At 56.7% G+C, this 21,692-nt stretch overlaps 2 protein-coding genes and 1 non-coding gene across 3 annotated transcripts in view; 1 reads left to right on the forward strand and 2 right to left on the reverse strand.

The window, feature by feature from the left end:
• On the forward strand, positions 1–7,501 carry LOC100087131 (LRP2 binding protein). Its single transcript, XM_029076949.2, is given in 9 exon segments — positions 1–112; positions 2,024–2,137; positions 3,160–3,220; positions 3,223–3,308; positions 3,390–3,440; positions 3,442–3,495; positions 5,208–5,431; positions 6,552–6,717; positions 7,388–7,501. Coding segments are annotated over 8 exon segments (744 nt in total). The 5' UTR covers positions 1–112; positions 2,024–2,101; the 3' UTR covers positions 7,454–7,501.
• Positions 7,502–8,865: 1,364 nt separating this feature from the next.
• The window catches only part of SNX25 (sorting nexin 25), a 75,922-nt gene continuing 63,095 nt past the window's right edge, over positions 8,866–21,692 (reverse strand). Inside the window, exons 10-19 of the mRNA XM_029077151.2 lie at positions 18,479–18,643; positions 17,521–17,652; positions 16,804–16,944; positions 14,933–15,046; positions 13,850–14,014; positions 12,740–12,860; positions 11,319–11,385; positions 10,672–10,853; positions 10,191–10,291; positions 8,866–9,348 (exon numbers count right to left, since the gene is read on the reverse strand). Coding sequence (XP_028932984.1) covers positions 9,223–9,348; positions 10,191–10,291; positions 10,672–10,853; positions 11,319–11,385; positions 12,740–12,860; positions 13,850–14,014; positions 14,933–15,046; positions 16,804–16,944; positions 17,521–17,652; positions 18,479–18,643 — 1,314 coding nt within the window. The 3' untranslated portion in view covers positions 8,866–9,222. The remainder of the gene's footprint in view (positions 9,349–10,190; positions 10,292–10,671; positions 10,854–11,318; positions 11,386–12,739; positions 12,861–13,849; positions 14,015–14,932; positions 15,047–16,803; positions 16,945–17,520; positions 17,653–18,478; positions 18,644–21,692) is intronic.
• Positions 17,089–17,196, reverse strand: MIR1340 (microRNA mir-1340). Its single transcript, NR_034663.1, has one exon. It is a non-coding gene; the product is annotated as a microRNA mir-1340 (primary transcript).

The raw sequence follows: 21,692 nt of genomic DNA on the forward strand, positions 1-21,692 counted from the left end.
CACCATTTCCCACGCGGAGCTGCTGGAGAAAGCCCTGGAGCTGCTGCAGGACCGGATTCGGAACGGCGACCAGCTGGCCCGCTTCCTAAGGGGGCAGCTCTACTTTGAAGAGGTTTGCCTCCCTGGTCCCTACCCCACCCCTGCCCCACCTTCGCCAGGAAAAAACGGCCAAAGAGAGAGCTGCCCTCCCTTGCCCTGCCCCTCTCCCACACTCCCTTCACTGGAGAGACCCATGAAGAGTGGGCATAGTGTCTCCAGAGCCCCTTTCCGGCCACACCCAAGTGACCTTGGGGGGCAATCAGGCTACCATCCAATCTCTGAGAGTTCGGGGCTGTGCTCACTGCGGGTCCTTAACAGTGTTGGTGATGGGTTGATCAACTGGTGGATTGAATGATTGATTGGGACCTCCAGTATGAGGAATCTCTCACAGAAAGGCCCCCAATCCCGGATGGGTTTGTGCCGGCGATAGAGCAAAAGGTTGTCATTTTCTTTACTCTCCTTTTTCTAATTTTCCACACCCCTAATTTCCAGCTTCCCCTCAGTTCCGGTAGGTTGGAGGAGCCTAATTTATGCTCTGGCCTGGGGAGCCTGGGCTGACCAATGAGTTTCTATATATTGCATGTATTTCGGGGGGCGGAAACCCTTTTCTATCCCCTTCCAATCAGTCCATGATATTTATTGAGCGCTGTGTGCAGAGCACTGTACTAAGCACTTGGGAGAGTGCAACAGAGTTGGTAGATGTGATCTCTGCCCACAAGGCGCTTACAGTCTAGAGGGGGAAGACAGACATCAAAATCAAATTGCAAATAGGGGAAATGGGAAAGTATAAGGATTTAAGTGATGAGGGGCTGGGGCGAATATTGAGTATTTAAGTAGTACAGATTCAAATGCATAGACAATATAGAAGGAAGGCAAGTGAAGAACTGAGAAAATGGGATTTTAGGGGTGTTTTGAATGTGGGAAAATAGGTGGTCTGTTGGATACGAAGGGACTTCCATGTCAAAGAGAGGACATGGGCAAGATAGACGAGATTGAGATACAGTGAGTAGGTTGGCTTTAGAGGAGTGAAGTGTGTGGGCTGAGTATTATTATATGTGTTAAGTATGTACAGTGTGTTAAATACTGTTTTCAATGCTGGGGTAGATACAAGTTAATCAAATTAGACACAGTCCCTGTACCACATAGGGCTCACAAAGTAAATCATTTAGTCACTGGTCAAACATGGCCATTGTTTTGGACATAAGTTTGAGGGGTCAGTGGGACATCCAAGTAGAGATATTTTGAAGCAGTTCGAAGCAGGAGGAAATGAGAGATTGCAAAGAAGGAGAAAGATGAGGGCTGGAGAGGTAGATTTGGGAATCATTCGCCTAGCGATAATAGTGGAAGTCATGGGAGCGAATGAGTTCTCTAAGGGAGTGGGTGTAGATGGAGGATAGAAGGGGGCCCAGAACTGAGCCTTGAAGGACTCCCCCAGTGAGAGGGGTGGGAGGCAGAGGAAGGAGTCCATGAAAGAGACCGAGAAGGAGCGGCCAGAGAGATAGGAGGTGAACCGGGACACTGACAGTGTCAGGGAAGCCAAGGTTGCTTAACTAACACCCTCCTCAAATATCCTAAACAGGCCTCGGCTTATTTAGGTTACCCAGGTACCTAGTGGTTTTTCCCATCTGTTTTTATGTTGAGTGGCTCAGCCTCCCCTGCTCACCCCAGACCTCTCGTGGCAAGGGCCAGCCCGCTTCCCCTCCACCACAACTTTCTGCCTCACCCTGCCTTCTCACCTAAATTGGTTTGGGCGAGAGCAGGGCAAGGGACAGCCCCTTAGTGGTCTGAGAGAGTTGCTGCTCCTTCCAAAGGCCCAACACACTCCTAATGACTCTCTAGTTGTCCTGTTTGCAAGTTTTACAGATTGAGTACGGTTAGCTTAGATTTAGGGGACCACGGACCCTGTGGGGAGATGCCCTGCTTGTGGACTGGGCCCTAGACAGGCATACAGGCCACAGAGAGAGGGCGGAGGGGGCTCTTCCAGGGTTGGTACGAAGAAGCCCTGGAGCAGTTTGAAGAAATCAAGGAGAAGGACCATCAAGCCATCTACCAGCTGGGCGTCATGTATTACGATGGCCTGGGAACACAGCCAGACACCGTAAGTCACCCTCCAGCCACCCACCTTTGAACACTCCTTTTTGGAGGGGGCTGTGGGCGGGAGGGGAGGAGTAATAGGATTTTTGGTTCCAAAGGGAGCAATTGGGCATAGTGGAAAGAACACAGGCCTGGGAGCCAGAAGGACCTGGGTTCTAATTCCAGCTGTGCCACTTGTCTGCTGTGTGACCTCGGGGAAGTCACTTAGTATTTGTTAGGCGCTTACTATGTATCACACACTGTTCTAAGCGCCGGGATAGATACAAGTCAGTGGGTTGGACACAGTCGCTAGCCCACACGGAGCGCACAGTCTTGATCCATAGGAGGGAGAACACTTGCTTCGATGTGCTTCGGTCACCTCGTCTGTAAAATGGGAATTAAGACTGTGAGCCTCACGTGGGACGACCTGACAACCCTGTTTCTACCCCAGCACTTAGTACAGTGTCTGTAAGTGCTGAACAAATATTTAAAAAAAGGCCTCGGGCATGGTCCCAGGAAAAAGAAAAACTAATAAAGAAGTCAGGGTCTCCACTGGGTCCCTGGGCACTTGGAGATGCTGGCTGCCATCTCCAAGCAGAACAAGTGTATATGTGTGTGTATGTATATGTGTGTGTGTTTACAATAATAATGATGGCATTTGTTAAGTGCTTACTTTGTGCCAAGCACTAAGCACAGGGGGAGATACAAGGTAATCAGGTTGTCCCCCCCACACAAATGTACAGACCATTGGAGAAGATGGAGTTCAGGTGAGGTACAGGCTGAGTACAGTTAGCTGAGCTTCAGGAGAGAGAGGGGGTTCTGAGGGGCAGAGGGTGGCTTTGGGGACTGATGTTGGGACCAGGGGTGGACTGGCATTTCTTCTTTTGGTCCGAACCTGGGACAGCTCTGTCCGGGTCCGGAGTGGTGTTATCTCCTCGGGGCGGGTGAGGGGAGTGGACAAGCGGGGGCTCCGCCCACGTCCCTTGATGTCAGATTTCTGGGGGTCCTGATCAGCCTAACGCTGAAGTGTTTCTGGCCCGGTGACAGAAGAAAGGGGTGGAGTACATGAAGCAGATCGTGACCTCCCCCTGCCCCAGAGCCGGGCACCTCGCTTCGCCGCTGCCTACAACCTGGGCCGCGCGCACTACGAAGGCCAGGGCGCGGTGCGCCTCGGACACCCGAGGCGGAGAGGTGAGGTGTCGGGCCGGCCGGGATCCGCGGGGTCGGGGCGACCGTGTGCCTCCTCTCACCCTACCTGCTACCGCCGGCTCCCGCAGGCTCTGGCTTTTGCCGCCGACAACGGGAACCCGAAAGCCAGCGTGAAGGCCCCAGAGCATCCTAGGGGTTTACTATTCCACCAAGGAGCCGAAGGAGCTGGGAAAGGTAGGTTGGGGGTGTAGATATTGGGGCCGGAGGAAGCGGGCAGAAGAATCCTCAGTGCTGGGGAGGGGAGAGACCTGAAGGTGCCATAAAGTGGGGTCCCTTTCCTCCTGGGTAGTGGTGGCATGTGCCAACTGGCTACAGTGAATTCTTCATCTTGATTTGCTCAGATATTGAGAAGCCACAGACTTCCAGGGAAGCTAATGCCATAGCTAGTCAACAGCGCTGGTTGCCTGCGAGCTTGTGGGAAGCCCGTGGTTGCATAGGGATCGTCTCTTTGGCCGAACTGTACTTTCCAAGCGCTTAGTATTTCATTCAGTCGTATTTACTGAGTGCTTACTGTGCGCAGAGCACTGTAATAAGCGCTTGAAAGACAAATCAGGTTGGACACAGCCCCTGTCCCATGTGGAGTTCACAGTCTCAATCCCATTTTACAGATGAGGTCACTGAGGCCCAGAGAATAATAATGTTGGTATTTGTTAAGCGCTTACTATGTGCCGAGCACTGTTCTAAGCGCTGGGGTAGACATAGGGGAATCAGGTTGTCCCACGTGGGGCTCACAGTCTTCATCCCCATTTTACAGATGAGGGAACTGAGGCACAGAGATGTTAAGTGACTTGCCCACAGTCACACAGCCGACAAGTGGCAGAGCTGGGATTCGAACTCATGAGCCCGGACTCCAAAGCCCGTGCTCTTTCCACTGAGCCACGCAGAGAAGAGAAGGGACTTGCCCAAAGTCACACAGCTGATAAGGGGCAGAGCCGGATTTAGAACCCATGACCTCTGACTCCCAAGCCCGTGCTCTTTCCACTGGGCCACATTCAGTTTTTTTGGCTTTTCTTTGTAGTTCTCTGCACATAGTAAGCGCTCAATAAATACAGTTGAATGAATGAATGAATGAAGAACTCCTAGCTGGAAGATCCCAAGGTGGTCTGTGCTTGCTTTCTCTCTCCCCTCTTTCTTCTCTCTTTTTCCTCTCCTCTCTCTCTCTTTCACTCTCCTCTCTCTCCCCCCAGCCCCTTCGAGAAGCAGCAAGGACTAGTGGAAAGAGTACAGGGAGGGGAGTCAGAGGACTGGGTTCTAAATCCCGTTCCGCCACTTGTCTGCTGTGTGACTCCGGGCAAGTAACTTCACTTCTGTGCCTAGGTTTCATCTGTAGAATTTAACTCTACTCCCTCCTTGATTGTGAGCCCCATATGGGATAGGGACTGCTGTCCAACCTGGTTAACTTGTATCTATCCCAGGGTTGAGTACAGTGCTGGGCACGTAGTAAGCGTTTAACAAGTACCGTCATCATCATCATCAAGGGGGAGCGGGAGAGGGTGCAGCTGGAGAAGGGGAGAGCCCGGCAACTGGGGATGGAGAATGTGGGGCCCCGGCCGGGGGACAGGGACGGGTGGCTAGCAGAGGCGCGGTCCCTTAGGCCCGAGCTCTGCTGGCGAGGCCGGGGCGGGCCAAACCGCCCCGCGAAAGAGCCCGGGCTTCGGAGTCAGAGGTCATGGGTTCAAATCCCGGCTCTGCCACTTGGCAGCTGTGTGACTGTGGGCAAGTCACTTAACTTCTCTGGGCCTCAGTTACCTCATCGGTAAAATGGGGATTAAGACCGTGAGCCTCACGTGGGACAATCTGATTACCTCGTATCTACCCCAGCGCTTAGAACAGCGCTCTGCACATAGTAAGCGCTTAACAAATACCAACGTTATTATTATTCTCAGGCCTTTTTCTGGCACTCGGAAGCCTGCGGCAACGGCAGCCTGGAGTCCCAGGGGGCACTGGGGGTCATGTACCTCTATGGCCAGGCCGTGGCCCAGGACGCCGAGGCCGCCCTGGAATGTTTGCACGAAGCGGCTGAAAGGGGAAACGTCTACGCCCAAGCCCACCTGGTGGAGTACTACTACCGGAACAAGCTCTACACCAAAGCGGCCTCGTTTTCCAAAAGGTGAACGGATTACGTTTTCCGGGGCCGGGCCCCTCCTCCTCCTCTTCCGCTACCCCCTCCTCACCGAGCACACGGGAGGTGGCGTTAAGGGCAGGTTTCTGGGTTGCCCCACTGCGGGGGAATGGAGCAGTCGACTAGACCGTAAGCCCGTCAGTGGACTGACTCTATGTTGCCGATTTGCACATTCCAAGTGCTTAGTACAGTGCTCTGCACCTAGTAAGCGCTCAATAAATACTATTGAATGAATAAATACTATTGAATGAATGAATTACCAGGGTCCAGGAAGGAACCCAGCAAGGTAATAATAATAATAATAATGTTGGTATTTGTTAAGCGCTTACTATGTGCCGAGCACTGTTCTAAGCGCTGGGGTAGACACAGGGGAATCAGGTTGTCCCACGTGGGGCTCACAGTCTTAATCCCCATTTTACAGATGAGGGAACTGAGGCACAGAGAAGTTAAGTGACTTGCCCACAGTCACACAGAGGATGGGAGAGTGGGGTTGGGACTAAGGAGCAGTGAGGAGATGGGCTCCCCCTACCTCAGAGCCCCACGTGCTCTCCTGACCCATTCCTCCCTCCATCCCGCTGGGGCAGGGGCGACCATCCCACATTGCCAGCCCCCGGTCCATTGGTGTCCTTTATATTCATTCAATCGTATTACTTGAGTGCTCACTGTGTGCAGAGCACTGTACTAAGTGCCTGGGAGAGTACAATATAACACCGGCCTTTAGAAAGGCAGTGGACCCAGCTGGTCCTCGAGTGACAGTTGGCTCGGGCGCCCGACCCGCCACCTCCATCTCTGCGGGTCCCGTGGGCTGGGGGCTGGGGGTCGCGAGTCCGACTCTATCCCGCTCTAAGCGCCCCCGCGGTTTGTCGTCTGGGTGCCGGTGAATGAGAGGTCGTCTGGGTGGGATGGACGGTGTTTCGAGCTGCGGTCGTTCAGCGTCTCTTTCAGAGGTCACCCCAGGCCTGACCCCCCCCCAGCGCCCCGATCAAAGTGGACGGAACGCGCCGCGTCCCGCACACGGGCCTGTGCGGTGCTGCCTTCTCAGCGGCTTGGGCCGAGCCCGGGCGGGTGCGGGACGGTGTCCAGTGCCTGACCGGGCCCCTCCCCGCAGGGTGGCGGACTACGGCAACATCCCCCGGATCGCGGCGCTCACCGACTGCCTCCCTGCCTACATCACCAAGGGCATGGCCATCGCCGCCTTCTACCACGCCCGCTGCCTGCACCTCGGCCTGGGGCTCGACAAGGACGAGATCGCCGCTCGACGCTACTACTCCAGGGTGAGCCCCGCCCCCGCCCCCTCGCCCCACGAGGCTAGTGGTGCTTGTGTTTTCACCGATGCTCCACCGTCCCGGAACAAGGACCGAGACGCGGCCGCTCGGGAGCCATCTCGGGTATGGGGAGTGGGCCGTTTCCCGGCTTTCCGTGGGGGAACCATTCAATCCGGCACCCGGCCTCGGTTGCCACTTCCCAGATGCTCCCCGGCTCCGTTGGAGCTGGACACGGCAGGTTCAGAACAAACAGTGCCAGGAAACACGCCTCGGTCCAGCGAGGTGTGAGTGAGCGTGGGACCCCACCTCCTCAGGGAGTAGAGTGGCTGGGGCCCCTTCCCAACCCTCTGGTCCCCTCCCCCCCGACGGCTGTCTACCGCTCCAGGTCCCGGAGGCCCCTGTTCTCTGCCGAATCTTCGCAGAGCAGGACCGGGGGCCCTCCTGACCTCGCTTCGGTCCCCTGCCGAGGTTTGGACAGAGCCCAGCGAAGGTCCCAGTTCCCGGAAAAGAGAACTGAGGTTTAACCCCCTGGCGTGGGGGAGATCCGAGCCCCCTTCCTCTCCCACCCTCGCGTCTGCTCAGGGCCAGCAGCCCCAGTTCCCTCCTCCAGAGGCTGGACCCAGGAACCCCAGTCCCCTCCTTTAGGGCCCAGCAGCTGACCTTCTCTGCTCCCTCCTAGGCCTGCGAGCTGGATCCTGCCATGGCCGCCGAGCTTCACATGGAGGTCATCGAGCAGAGAATTTAGAGTGAAATAAAGGGCCACTCGAGCAGAGAATTTAGAGTGAAACAAAGAGCCGCCAAGTTTCGCAGCTCCTTCCTGCTACAGTGCAAGCCCTGCACATGTTCCTAGAAACCGTCAACTAGCCGCCATCTGACAAGCTTCAATCTCTTCAGACCCTTGGAGGGAGAATCCTCCCTCAGCCTCCTCGTCTTGCGGGGTCGCACATGAGGGAACGAGCGGGAAGAAAGCAAAGCCTCTGAGATTCAAATTGAACCGTCCCGTCCTCCATAGTCAGGCCACCTTCCTCCATCCCAGGCTGTAAACCTGCCGGAAGCGGACCCCCAGATCGCTGGCTCTCGATCCCCTGAGCCGCCCAGGGCGGCTCAGGCCGATGAAGGGCAATGCGTGGCGTTCAGGCTGGGCCCGGTGCCCACACTATGGCCGAGTCCAGGCGGTCATCATTACCGCCGCTGCAACCCATCGCCCCCTTAGGGCTCGGCTCCCCACGCTTCTGGCATCTCTCCTCAGCCACGGTCACAGGGAGAGCTTTTGACCGTTACCTCAGATCCCATTGGCTAAAACTAAGAACCACCGCGATCAGTCCCTGGGGCAGCCGCTAATATGGGTTGGGGGGTGAGAAAGGGAGAGAGGACAGATGGGGGAGTCGGGTGAGGGAATGGGGGCGATCACAGCAAGTGCACCCTGTGCATACCCTGTGCAGAGAAGCAGCGTGGCTCACTGGAAAGAGCACGGGCTTTGGAGTCAGAGGTCATGGGTTCGAACCCCAGCTCTACCACTCGTCAGCTGTGTGACTTTGGGCAAGTCACTTAACTTCTCGGTGCCTCAGTTACCTCATCTGTAAAATGGGGATTAAGACTGTGAGCCCCACGTGGGACGACCTGATTCCCCTGTGTCTACCCCAGCGCTTAGAACAGTGCTCGGCACATAGTAAGCGCTTAACAAATACCAACATTATTATTATTATTATTATACCCGCCTGAAAACACGGAGAGACTCAGCGCTGCACATGCATTTCTCTGGGTCTAGACCACCTGCCATTTTGAGAATGGGCCGAGCAGAGAGAAGCAGTCCGTGCCCTGGCCTCCTGCTCCCCTGTGAGCCTTCCCTGGTCCCCCAAAAGTGACAGCTGGTACTGTGTTCCCCTCCAGGCCACGCCTCTCCTGCCTCCCCAAAGAATACACACACGGGTTCCCCCAGCAGCCAGTGCTCTGATCCCCTGCAGGCTGGGCCTCGCTGGCCCCCCCAAGAACACAACCACAGGCTCCCCCAACTAAAGGCGCCTTGATCTTCTCCTGGAGCCGGGATGTCTCGGGCTCCTGCAAGAGCACGCCCACAAGACGTTCCCCCAGTGGCCGGCCCCCACGGCCCCTGCAGGCAGGTTACCCTGGCCTGGGGGAGGAGCTCTGCCCAGCGCAGCGATTCCGCTTGTCATTTATTGCTTACAAATGCCTCGAAACCAGGGGGGTCACTAGTAAAAATAAGAACAATCAGGTCTTCACAATAACTTTACAAGTAGTATTGCACACCGATGTCTTGGACACACAGGGGAAACGGAGGAATGTTCAGAGCCCTCGGAGTGACCGTCCACAGCCCGGGCTGACCCCGGGCGACCGAACGGCCGTCCCCGGGGAATCGGCCGGGCCCGGGCGTCGGCCGCTCCGCCGCGATTTTGGACGTCAACCCGGGCTTCACATAAAACCAGAGAGAAACCTTAAAAAAAAGCCTGTTAAGTCCTCGGCCCTCTGCCCACGAGAGGCCCGTGGCTTCTGTGTCTACGAGGTCCCAGAGACGTCTCTGGACTGTCCCTGGGAGCCGCCGCCCTGCTGAGTGCTCCTCAGCTGATCTAAGTGAGCTCTCAGCTCGGGGCACAGTTCTGTCAGGAGCACTTCCAACAGCACCTGCACGGGCAGAGGAGAAGACGCAGGTCAGTTCCTCCGAGGGCCCGGTGCCCGGCAGGGCCGGACGGTGAGAAGGAAACCCCATTTCCCGTTGGAAGAGGATGAGCTGTCGGCCTCCATCTGCTTCCCTTCCTTCTGGTGCCGCTTAGATTAAGCCCACGGGAGTTGGGTGGAGGAGGAGGAGGAGGATGGGGAGGTGGAGAGAGATAAATAGGAGAAGATGGATTGGGAAGGTGGAAGAAGAGGGGGAGATGGATGGGGAGGGAGGGATGGAAGGGCAGGGAGGGATGGAAAGATAGAGGGAAAGAGGTAGAAGGATGGATGGATGGATGGATGGATGGATGGATGGATGGATGGATGGATGGATGAAGAGAGGGAGAGGGATGAAAGGAAGGATGGAGGGAGGAAGATGGATAGATGGAGGAAGAGGGAGGGAAAGGGATGGATGGAGAGGGAGGGAGGAAAAGGGATGGATGAATGGGGACATGTTGAGAGTTAAGGTAGATGCTCTGTGAGGAGAAAGTCAGCCAGTCTGATAAGGAGGGACGGAGGCCAAGCTGGAAGAAACTCAGAAGTCCCACGTGGGTTGTGAGAACCCTGAGAACCGTCATGGCGAGACCAGGAAGACCTCCCTGGTCTGGCCTGGGCTCCGCTCCACTGGAGCTTTGGCTGAGGCAGGGCAGGGGATGAGGACGGGGTCACGGAGGGGCCGGGGGCCGGGACCCGAGCCAGCGCCCAAGGTTCTGGAGACACTAGAGAGCAGATGTGTGTGCGAGTGCGGGGAGGGAGGAGAGAAGTAGGGGTCGGGGTAGGGGTCAGCGCCCAAAGTTCTGGGGACTCACGTAGAGCAGGTGCTTGTTGGCCTGCCGCTCCTGCAGAGCGTTGAATATCTTGATGACGCCGTGGCGGGCGTTCTGTTGGCCCACGAGGTTCTGCAGGGCATCTGGTGGACAAGACATTCTTCCAGCCAGCAGGCCCAGGGGCCCAGGCCGTTGGGGGTGTAGTGGACCCGGGTCCGAGGTCTGGCCCCGCCGCCCCTGCCTCCCAAGGGCATCCCTGGCAAGGGTCTTGGCCACAGCCTAGCCACGCGGCCTTCCACCGTGACCCCTCCAGGGGCAGCGGGCTCTGCCGAGGCCAGGCCCTCCACGGACAAAACCCCGGGGGAAGGAGCCACAGGCCTGGGGCTCCCCGGCCGCCGGGGAGCGACCCTCTCGGTGCGGAGTCTGGGCTGCCCCCCAGATGCCCAGGGCTCGGCCGCGGGGGTCAGCGGAGCGAGGGAACGAGACCCGCCCCCTCTCCCTCCCCAGCCCAGCCCGGCCTCACCTGGAATGTTTTCAAGGAGTTTCTGCCTCGCTCGCAGCTTGGTGTCCCGGCTCTGCTCCTCGCTCCTGGCCGCCGGGGCCGGGGCCAGTTTGCCGTTGGGCCAGAAGGCGTCTCGGAACACGTTGATGTAGGACACCAGCATCTGCTCGCTCAGCATCCAGCTCACCGTGTCGCCGATCTGCCTGCGAGATGACTGCCGCTCAGGACCGAGGGTCTGACGACTCACCCCGCCCCTCGCCCCCACCCTCATCCGCCCCCTCATCCCCTTGCCCCTCGCCTGCCATCACCCCACGGGGCGAGAGCTCAGCACCTGCCAAGGAGTCTGGGTCAGTTGGGTGGTGGGGGAGGGGGCTTCGGGGTGGGAAAAGCCAGGCTCTGAATTTTGAGGCTGGAAGTGTTGGCAGAAAGCCCCTACCCAGTTCCTCTCTGACCCGCTGAAAACCTCCGTTGCCCAGCTAGCCTGAGCCGGGGGTGGTTGGGGGAGGAGGTGAGACACCTTCCCCTCATAAGACCCTCAAATCTGGTACGGTGCCCAAGGAGGAAGGAGGGGGAGAAAGGATGTGTGCATGTCTCCTTGATGGGAACAGAGGGGAGGTTGGACTTGTGCTCACTCAGGCCAGACCGGGCCTCAGACCGACGGCACTTACTTGTTGATTGTCCGTCCAAACGTGACCTGGACTAGTGCAATCAGCGTCTTTCTGACCCATTTGAACACTGCAACCAAAATCAGGATGCACACGTCACCCCAGGAGTTGTAAACATCACCCCGTGGGGTGCACAAATTACCCCAGAGGGTGTACGCAGCCCCTGATGGCTGCCTGGCGTCAGTTTCCCTAACGCCCCTCAGCTCTCTCCTGGACATCTGCACCGGGGGTGGGCATGCGAGTGCTTGTGTGCATGCACAAACGCAAGACATCTCTGCCCCTCGTAGTAGGAGATGGCTCCTGACAGTGAGACGCCACCTAGAACAGAAAAGTGGTCCCGTGGCCGATGCCCCAGCCCACAGCGTGTCCTCGGGAAGGTTGGCCTTTATTACATTTGCCACCTGCAGTGCCTGTTGCTCTGTGTTCACTGTTGCCACCTGTGTTCACTGATGCTCCCGCAGTGACGGACCCAGCGACTGCTGTGATGGAAGCTCTGCCCGCCCGGGAGCCCGATCCCGGCCGGGCAGGGACAGCTCTACGGTGCCAGGTGGCAGAGGGGTCCTGGAATGGTGCCGACAGTTGCCCTGCCCTTCCCAGAGCTGTCTGGGCCCCGGCTTCCCTTCCCGCTGGCTGACCACCCCCAGGTACTCCCCCTCTAGACTGGAAGCTCCGTGGGGGCCGGGAAAATGTCCACCAACTCTGTTATACTGTACTCTCCCAAGAGCTTAGTATAGTGGTCTACACACGGTAAGCTCTCCAGAAATACAACTGAGAGCCAGAGACACCCCCAAGCCCCATGACCTCTGATTGAGTCAGCCCTCCTGCCCCACGGCCCACTGCCAGGAAAGGGGGAGTTGGAGCTAGACCCGATTTGGTGGATTGGGTGAGAAGATTTGGGGAGGGGAGACACCCCCCCGAGGCAGGAGAGAGCAGTGAGGGCAGAAAGGGAGGACCTGGTGGGTATGTGCTGGGGTTCAGGATGGATTTGGGGGAGGAATTTGCATTGGAGCCATGGGGAGAAGCCTGGGCCCCCAGAACGGGTGGACTGACTAGCTCCAACCCAAGCCCACAACTGTTCCAGACGCCTCAGATCGCAGAACCCTCACTCTCCTGGGCAGCAGGGAGGCAGGAGGAGGAGGAGGAAGGAGGTGGTCACGGGGGGACACGGGACCACCGTCCCCAGATCTTTCAGAACGTGGAGCCTTCGCTCTCCCGGCCAGTGGGGTGGGGCGGGAGGAGGGGAAAGGGACCACAGGGGAAGGGCTCACCGTCCCCAGCCACCGAAACCACGAAGGCCCAAACCGAGGGCAGGGAAGAGCCACCCAACCAGGCGGACCAGCACTCCTGACTCCTTAAGCTCCTCCTTGGGGGTGGGCTCCACGGGTCCCCCAGGCCGCCCCGCCAGCCCCAGCCCAGAAACTCACTCCCCCGCAGCTCGAAAATCTCGCCGATCAGCATGAAGCAGGGCTCCGCCAGCGCATCCTTCTTCCCGTCCACGTCGTCGCCGCCGCCGTCCGACAGGTCGCTGTCCTCCTCCACCTCCTCCTGGACGGCCGCGGACACGCATCAGTGAGAGGGAGCCCTCGGTGCCTTGCCCTGCGCTTGCTGGCTGGACAACCAGACTTGTGGCTCCCGCCAATGAGACCCTCCTCTGTGCCTCCCCCACCCTGGAACCACCTAATCTTGGGCATCTGCTGAGCACCTACTCAGAGCTTGGCGTGTGCTGGGGGGCAGGGCGAGGGCTGTGCGAGGTGGGGTGGGACTTTTTCCTCCTTCTCCGACTCCTTAGCCACATCCTTCCCCATCCCTGACCTGGGCAGTAAATGCAGAATTTCTATACTCTGCCCCCTCTCCCTCCCTTGTCTCCCCTCAACCTCCCAACACAAACCTCTTCCCTTCCCTCCCGGTCGTGGGGCAGAGGGCTGGGCTGGGAGTCTGAAGACCCGGGTTCTAGTTCCCGCTCTGCCACTGCCCTGCTCTGTGACTTTGGGTAAGTCATCTAGCCTCTCTGGGCCTCCGTTTCCACACCTAATAATAATAATGAGAATTATGCAAAACGTTAAGCGCTTACTATGTGCCAACCACTGTTCTAAGCGCTGGGGTAGGTACAAGTTAATTAGGTTGGACATGATTGCTGTCCCACTTGGGGCTCACAGTCTTAATCCCCATTTTACAGATGAGGTAACTCAGGCCCAGAGAGGCTAAGTGACTTGCCCAAAGCACACAGCAGACTCGTGGTGGCGCGGGATTGGAATCCAGGTCCTTCTGACTCCCAGGCTCGGGCTTTAGTCACTAAACCATGCTGCTTCTAAACCACATCTGTACATGGAGGTAAGATCCTTGCTCTCCCCCTCTCTTAAACTAAGAATTCTGTGAGGGACAGGGAGAGTATCTGAGCTGGGCTGGGCACATAGGAAGCACTCCAAAATCACCGCCAGAATAATTTTGAGCATCATCCCAACTCTCTGAGGAAACTGCTGCCCCAATCCCCGGGAGGACAACTGACTCCGGGGAGAGGGCACCCTCCGGCTCACCTCCTGGTGGGAGAAGAAGTCTCGAGGAAGCCTCTCCAGGAAGGAGGACAGCGAGAAGGTGGATTTCTTCCCCTGCAGGTCGATGGCCTTGAGGTGCTCGGGGGAAGGGCTCAGAAAGGCGTACAGAGCTTCGCTCTGACACAGCCTCTCGTCTGATAGCAGCTTCTGTGGGCCGAGGGAGTAAGAGTGAGGGGGGATATACCCTTACCCCCGGAACCGGTTTCCTGACTGAGGTAGGGCGACATTCCAGGCCGGGGGAAAAGGTGTGAGCAATTAATAAACTCATCAGTACATCTAACAAACCTAAGATCTTGACCGAGGCCATTCCCGTTCAGCCCTAAGACCCTTCCGGCCCAGGACTTTGGAAGGAAACGTGTGCTGGTTGTCCTCCTGGATACCCACCTGCATGGTTAGGGATGGACCACTCCACAACCCAACTCTCCCTCTCCAGCACTGCCTCTCCCAACATGAGCCATCCAGCACCCCTAATTCTCCCCCAGTGGCCCGGCACAGACACTCCAACACCCCTGATTCACCCCCAGTGACCCCACAGGGACCACCCGCCGACACTCCTGACCTGCCCCTCTCCATCCCTGACTTACCCCAGTGACCCAGCGAAGATCATCCAACACCTCTGACTCTCCCTAGTGACCCAGCACAGATCATCCAATATCCCTGACTCCACCCTCCCCTCTCCATCTCTGACCCTCCTCCAGTGACCCTGTACAGACCATCCAACACTCCCTGACCCTTCCCCTCTCCATCCCTGATTTTCCCCTAGTGAAACTGTCCTAATGGCCCATTCTGTGATTACTGTCCATAAAGTGAGCCATGATCAGAGAATCTGGCTTCTGCCTCCCCCGGGGAGCCAAGCATCTTCCAAGGGAGGGGGAGGGGGGATTTCAGCCAGAGGTTTTAAGATAGATTTTGGGCCTGCCAGGCTGGACATACAGTTTTTGGTTTCGCTGGCCAGACAGCAGACTGAGAACTAAAAATGAGTCAGTAGGAAACCAGAGTGAACCTAGACCTCAGTGCTGACGGACGGCCACCCCGTCGGGGGCTCGAGCTTCCCGGCCTCCCTACCTGCAGGAAGTTATTCAGCTGATTCTTTGACTTTCCTAGGAATTTCTGGTCCACGGATTTGAACGGAAGCTTGCTGAGAGACGGCAGCTGGACTTTTTTGAGCGACGGGAAACACTGCAGGGAGAAACGACACCTGCTCATTTTGGAGTTTTGCAGATGTCTGCCGACAGGCCCAGCGCTGGCCCCCGATGACCCCAGCGCCCTTCTTACTGGGCAATGGTCGGGGGGGAGGTGAGACCAGACTCTCCACCCCACACTGCTCCTGTGTCCAAAGGGGAGCCCACACGTGTCACAGAGGAAGCAGGTATGGAAACCCCAAGGGGCAGGACAAAGACTAGAGTTAACAGACACCAAACTCCTTCCCCACAGTCCTGGCTCTCCAACCCTCCGACCTGCAGGGCCGACACTGACCTTTCCGGAGGGCCGAGATCCACCTGGCTTTCCTCCCCACCCCCCGACCCTCTTTTCCCCACACCTCCCCACCCTGCTGGGCCCTGTAGGGCCTGGCTCTGACTATGGGGGAGAGCTGAGCTGAGCCAGGTTTGCATGCTGGGCACAGCTTCACTGGGTCAGGTGTGAAAACTGGGGCACGTCGAGAAAGCGGATGTAGCAGATGCTGCCCATTCCACTGCAGCAAGCGGACAAGGCTGGCACAGCGGCTCGCTGGGAGGAGAAATGACTCAGAACAAGGCCCTCTGGGGGTGGGCACCAGACCCAGGCCAGAAAGGATGAAGAAGGATGGGCAGGCCACTTCCTGTGACAGATTCTGGGCCAGGAAGAGAGAGGACCAAGGTTCCACAGGCATAACTGTGTGAACCTGATAAAGACTTAGCAGGGGGCAGAGGTCTGGGGAGAGGGAAGAAGAAGTCCTCCAGGGGCGTGCCGCAGGGGCTGAGGTCTAGGAAGAGGAAGGAAAAGGAAGCCCTCCTGGGGCCAAGGGGGAGCTCAGTGCTCAGACCCTCGATCTCCGGGCAACTCCTTCTATCTCCTGGGTGAGAGTTTCCCACGGCCTTTTGGTTCGCTCCGACAAGGTGAGCTCTCTGGCCCCATCCCACCCGGGAGTTCAGCCCAGAGCTTCTCCCGAGAACCCCCAGCTGATCCCATGGGCGAAGAGCGGAGGTAGGCAGTGCACCAAGCTTTTTTACACTGGGCAGATGCCCTTGTCCCATCCCGAGGATGGGGCCGGCTGGCCTACTGCCCCTGCAGCCATATTCCCGCCAACCCACACCCTGCTGCCACCTCCAAGTCGACTTCAGAAAGACCAAAAAGAGCTGCCCTCTGCTCACGGGTTGGGAGGGGTCACCTAAGAGTCAGCCATGCTGGGACACTTTAGAAAGCCTTCAGAGGCAAGTCTGCCCAAGCCCAAACCCCAGTCCCCAACCCGGGACCCTGCCTGCCATCTCCGGTTCAAATCCCGGCTCTGCCGCTTGTCAGTTGTGTGACTTTGGGCAAGTCACTTCACTTCTCTGTGACTCAGTTTCCTCACCTGTAAAATGGGCATTAAGCCTGTGAGCCCCATGTGGGATAACCTGATCACCTTGTATCCTATCCAGTGCTTAGAACAGTGCTTGGCACATAGTAAGCGCTTAACAAAGCCATCATTATTACTATTATCTCCTGGCTCTGGGAAAAGAGGGAGGCCCCTGGGCATTGTCTTAGACAGCCAGGCCCCTCTCGAGGCCCACCCCATTTTCCCCAACCCCCACGCCCAGGAACGCTTGGCCCCAGTGACCAGAATGAGGTGGGCAGAACTGTAGAGACCCTCATTTTGGGGAATAAGGAAGAGGAGGAGGAGGGGGAGAGAGAGAGAGAGAGGGAGCAAGAAAGAGTGAGCAGAGAGTAGAGGGTCCTGGGTCCTGCGAGGAGCACACCTCACTCAGTTTCCGGTGTAAGTTCTGGAACTCGCTAAGCTTCCTGGGGACGGTCCAGCTCTTGCTTTCTCCCCCGTCGACGTCACGTAGGCTGACGGTGACAAAGTAGCAGGGCATCTGCTCCCCGTTCTCCTCCGTGACCTGGGGGCGGAGACCGAGCGGAGTTAGCGCGCAGGTGCCGAGCCACGGGGCAGGTCCCGCTTTGCCAGCGAGCCCACCCTTCCGCCAGCGCTTCCGATGCCCAGGCGTCCCGGCTCCAGCCCCACACGCAGCTCACCCCGGCGCGCTCACAACTTTACTGCCCGTGATGTTATCTCCTAATACAAAGGACAGCAGGTCTCTCTCTCTGGCTGTCCTCTGGATTGGAAGACGACACCATAGGTGTGTGCAAACGTACGCACCCAGTCTAATGGGGGCTTTGGTACACCCAGATTGACAAATGCATAATAGATAAGAGTCACCTCTCAGATGCCAATGATAAAAAATGAAGCAATCAAACACATGGATAACATGTGGACAGACATCCCCTCATGCGCTAAAGGAGCTGACGGAGACGTAGCTCTTTCTCAGAAGTCACGACAGAGACGCAGCCGAGCCTTCCCTCTGTGGGAAGGCAGAGCCGGGCACGTGCTCCCAGGCCAGGCCCTCCCCGAAGCGGGTTTTTCAGCGGGACGCCCCTCTGGTCGGTCCCGCGGGGGCGGGAGTAGCTGGGCCCACCTCGCTGCTGTCTATGAGGGCTTTCCACAGGCCGAGGTTCTCGCACCAGCAGTCGGTCCTCGCCATGTGCAGCTGCAGGTCGCAGTGCTCTTTCTCCATCAGGATGATCTCGTCCTTCAGCCTGGACACGATCTGCCGGGGCCGGACCCGGGAGTCACGGGCGGCCCGCGATCCCCATCCGCCTCGCCCCCTCTCCAGCCTCGCGGGCGGCTCCCGGGACCCGTCTCCCGCCCCGAGATTTACCCCGCCCAGGTGAACAGACAACCGGCCAACCACCCTCCCCATCCCCTGCCCTGTGCTTTGTGGGAGGCTCAGTCCACAGAGAGAGGGGACTTGTGGCTACATTTTGAACCTGGTTACTGGGCTGGGGATTTCTAAAACAAAGCACGTGAGCCTTCCCAGTCTGAGAATCTAGCCCTCAGTGGACAAACAAATCTTCTCTTGTGGGTTGGAGGCTTCTGTCCCTCAGGAGGCAAGGCCTGCCCCCCTACTCTGGCCGTTCCAACCCAAACCAGCAGGTTTAGGGAAGCAGTGTAGCCTATCGGAAAGAGCACAGGCCTGGGAGTCAGAAGACCTGGGTTCCTGGGTCCCAGCTCTGCCACTTTAGTGAATGAATGAATCAACCAACGCTACTTATTGAGCGTGATGTTCAGAGCACTGTCCTAAGCACTTGATAAAGCAGAAAACAGCAATATAACAGACAGACAGAGACGGGGAACAAGTCTGCTAATTCTGCGGTACCGTACTCTCACACCGAGCAGACAGGTGGCAAAGCGGGGACGAGAACCCACGTCCTCTGATTCCCAGGCCCGTGTTCTATCCATCGGGTAACACCGCTTCCCAAACAGAGCCAGAAGAGGTGAACCCTTCCTGATCCGGCTGGGGATGGGGTAGGGAGGGCAGGAAGGCACGGCGGGTCGGGGGAGCACTGGGGGAGGAGGCCGGGAGCCGGAGCTACCTTTCTGTCGGGCTTCGGGGAGTTACGGAGGGAACTGAGGGCCTGCCTCTTGTACTCGAGCTTCTCGTTGAGGGCGCGGAGTTTGTTTGCAGCGTAGCTGGCCTGTTCGTCGATCCTCGTGCCGTCCTCGTCTGCGGGGTCTTCGCCGGCGCACTCTGCTTGGCTCTGGAAACAACCAGCGGGTGTTCATGCCCCCTGCCCGGGGGGGGACGCGCCCAGTGTGACAAGCTCTGTGCGCATACCCGACCACGTTCACTGCCCCAACAACCTGTTGTCCCTTGTGCACCTCAGCATAGCCATGTACCCAGCCCCTTTGCGGCACCTGGGCACGCCATGTACACCGCTCCCTCGTGGCACCTGGGCACACCATGTACACTGCTGTATTGTACTTTCCAAGCGCTTAGTACAGTGCTCTGCACACAGTAAGCGCTCAGTAGATACGATTGAATGAATGCTCCCTTGTGGCCCCGGGGCACACCAGGTACTCTGCTCCCTTGTGGCTCCTGGAGTCATCGAGGACATTCACTTTTCCCCTCTTCCAAGCCCTATTCATTCAGTAGTATTTATTGAGCGCTTACTATGTGCAGAGCACCGGACTAAGCACTTGGAATGGACAATTTGGCAACAGATAGAGACAATCCCTGCCCATTGACTGGCTTACAGTCTAATCATTGAGAGCTCACCTCCTCCAGGAGGCCTTCCCAGACTGAGCCCCCCCTTTCCCTCTGCTCCTCCTCCCCTCCCCATTCCCCCTACTCCCTCCCTCTGCTCTTCCCCCTCCCCTCAGCACTGTGCACATTTGTATATATTATTTATTACCTTATTTATTTTGTTAATGAGGTGTATATCTCCATGATTCTATTTATCTTGATGATGTTGTTCTGTTTTGTTTTGTTCTGTTTTGCTTTACCGTCTGTCTCCCCCGTTTAGACTCTGAGCCCGTCACTGGGCAGAGATGGTCTCTCTCTGTTGCTGAATTGTCCATTCCAAGCGCTTAGGACAGTGCTCTGCACATAGTAAGTGCTCAATAAATCCTATTGAATTAATTCACTTATTGCCAACCCTGAGAAATAACTGTGGTCGCTGACCACGTGATCAGACCCTGTGTCTGGGATAAATACCCCAAATTGCATAGCTTGGCCTCATGTGGAATAATTTCACAGTGCTGGACTCTGCTCCCGCCCGACGCGTGGCCTAGTGGACAGAACACAGACCTGGGAGTCAAAAGGACCTGGGGTCATTCACTCATTCAACTGTATTTATTTAGCGTTTACTGTGTGCAAAGCATTGTACTAAGCACTTGGAAAGTACAATACAGCAATAAAGAGAGACAATCCCTGCCCACAACAGGCTACGGTCTACAGTCTAATCCCGGCTCCGCCACCTGTCTGCTGTGTGACCTTGGGCAAATCACTTCATTTCTCTGGGCCTCACCTGTAAAATGGGGATTAAGACTGTGAGCCCCATGTGGGACGGTGACTGGGTCCAACGCGATTTGCTTGTGTCCACCCCAGTGCTTAGAACAGTGTCTGGCACATAGTAAGTGCTTAACAAACACCACAATTATTATTACTATGATTAACACTAAGCCTGCTCTATCATCAAAGTGGGGCCCGTCACCCCTGCACCCATAGTGCTGCTCTGTGCACTATGCTGCTATGAGCCCCATGTGGGATAGGGCTGCGTCCAAAGTGATGGTAAGCCCGTCAAACGTCAGGGACTGTTTCTATCTGTTGCCGGCTTGTTCATTCCAAGCGCTTAGTACAGTGCTCTGCACATAGTAAGCGCTCAATAAATACTATTGAATGAATGAATGATCATGTATTTACACCAGTGCTTAGTACGGGGCCTAGCACATTAGTTAATTCTTTAAGAGACAGCTTTCACATCCGTTATCTCACTCTGCTCTCACTACATCCCTGTGAGGCAGGACGAGGTAACTACCATCACTCCCGTTTTTCAGATGAGGAAACTGAGGCCCAAAGAGGTCGAATGCCTTGTCCCAAGCCCCCCAACGGGCTCAGTCGGGCCGGAGGCAAGATCTTCCTCACTGGATGGCGCCCGGAACCCGGCTAGCTTGCCATTCCCTGGCAGAGAGGGAGATGATGAGAATTTGTGCAATTTCTTTTGTTAGTGATAAACCTTATTCTCCTCTACAGCAAACTCGATTCCATCTCCTGCGGCTTGTTTTCAGGAGGGGATTTCATCACCCGTGTTTTCCAACCTAATTTGTATGATAAATATGATAAATGTTAATTGAGCACTTAGCATACATTGCCTAAAGGTTGCAGGAGACTAATTCTGCTTCTCTGAGTCACCGAAAGAAATCCCCACGGGTTCCCAAAGAGCCTGGAAAGCAGATCGAGGGTAGGGATCACGAAGCAGAACCCGGGGGCAGAACATGCCCCAAATTGGTTGCCAATACATTAAATTATATTAAATCCATTAACTCCTTCTGCCAAAGGCAGGCCGGGAACCAGACAGGGAGAGGGACCAGGTCAGGTTATTCCCCGGAGGTCTGCCTGGCGGAATGAGGCTCCTCAAAAGGCAGCACGGCCCCCATTCATTCATTCGTTCAGTCAGATTTATTGAGCCCTTACTGTGTGCAGAGCGCTGTACTAGGCTCGCGGGAAAGCGCAGTACAATGGTAAACAGACACATTCCCGGCCCACAACGACACCAGGACTTAAACAGAACAAATTCTATTCAGAGTTTAAAATTCTACCCCTCCTTCCAATGCCCGGAAGGCAGGAAATGTGTCTGTTATACTGTTATACTGTAATAATAATAACAATAATTGTGGTATTTATAATGTGCTTCCTATGTGCCAGACACTGGGCTCAGAATTGGGGTGGATACAAGCAAATCACAGTCCCTGTCCACATGGGGCTCACAGTCTCAATCCCCATTTTACAGATGAGGTAACTGAGGCCCAGAGAAGCGAAGTGACTTACCCAAGGTCATACAGCAGACAAGTGGTAGAACCAGAATCAGAACCCAGACCTTCTGACTCCCAGGCCCGTGTTGTCGCTATGCTGCTTCTCTACTCTCTCAAGCGCTGAGGACAGTGCTCTTTACATAGTAAGCGCTCAATCAACATGACTGACTGAGCAATCTGGGAGCTCTGCGGAAGCCGCCCGCGTTCTCGGCCCAGCGCCGGCCGAGGCAGCGGCCCAATGCTCGGATGCCACGTAGGCTGGCCGGGCCACGGAGA

This window comes from Ornithorhynchus anatinus, chromosome 12, assembly GCF_004115215.2.
Source record: "Ornithorhynchus anatinus isolate Pmale09 chromosome 12, mOrnAna1.pri.v4, whole genome shotgun sequence".
Lineage (NCBI taxonomy): Eukaryota > Metazoa > Chordata > Mammalia > Monotremata > Ornithorhynchidae > Ornithorhynchus > Ornithorhynchus anatinus.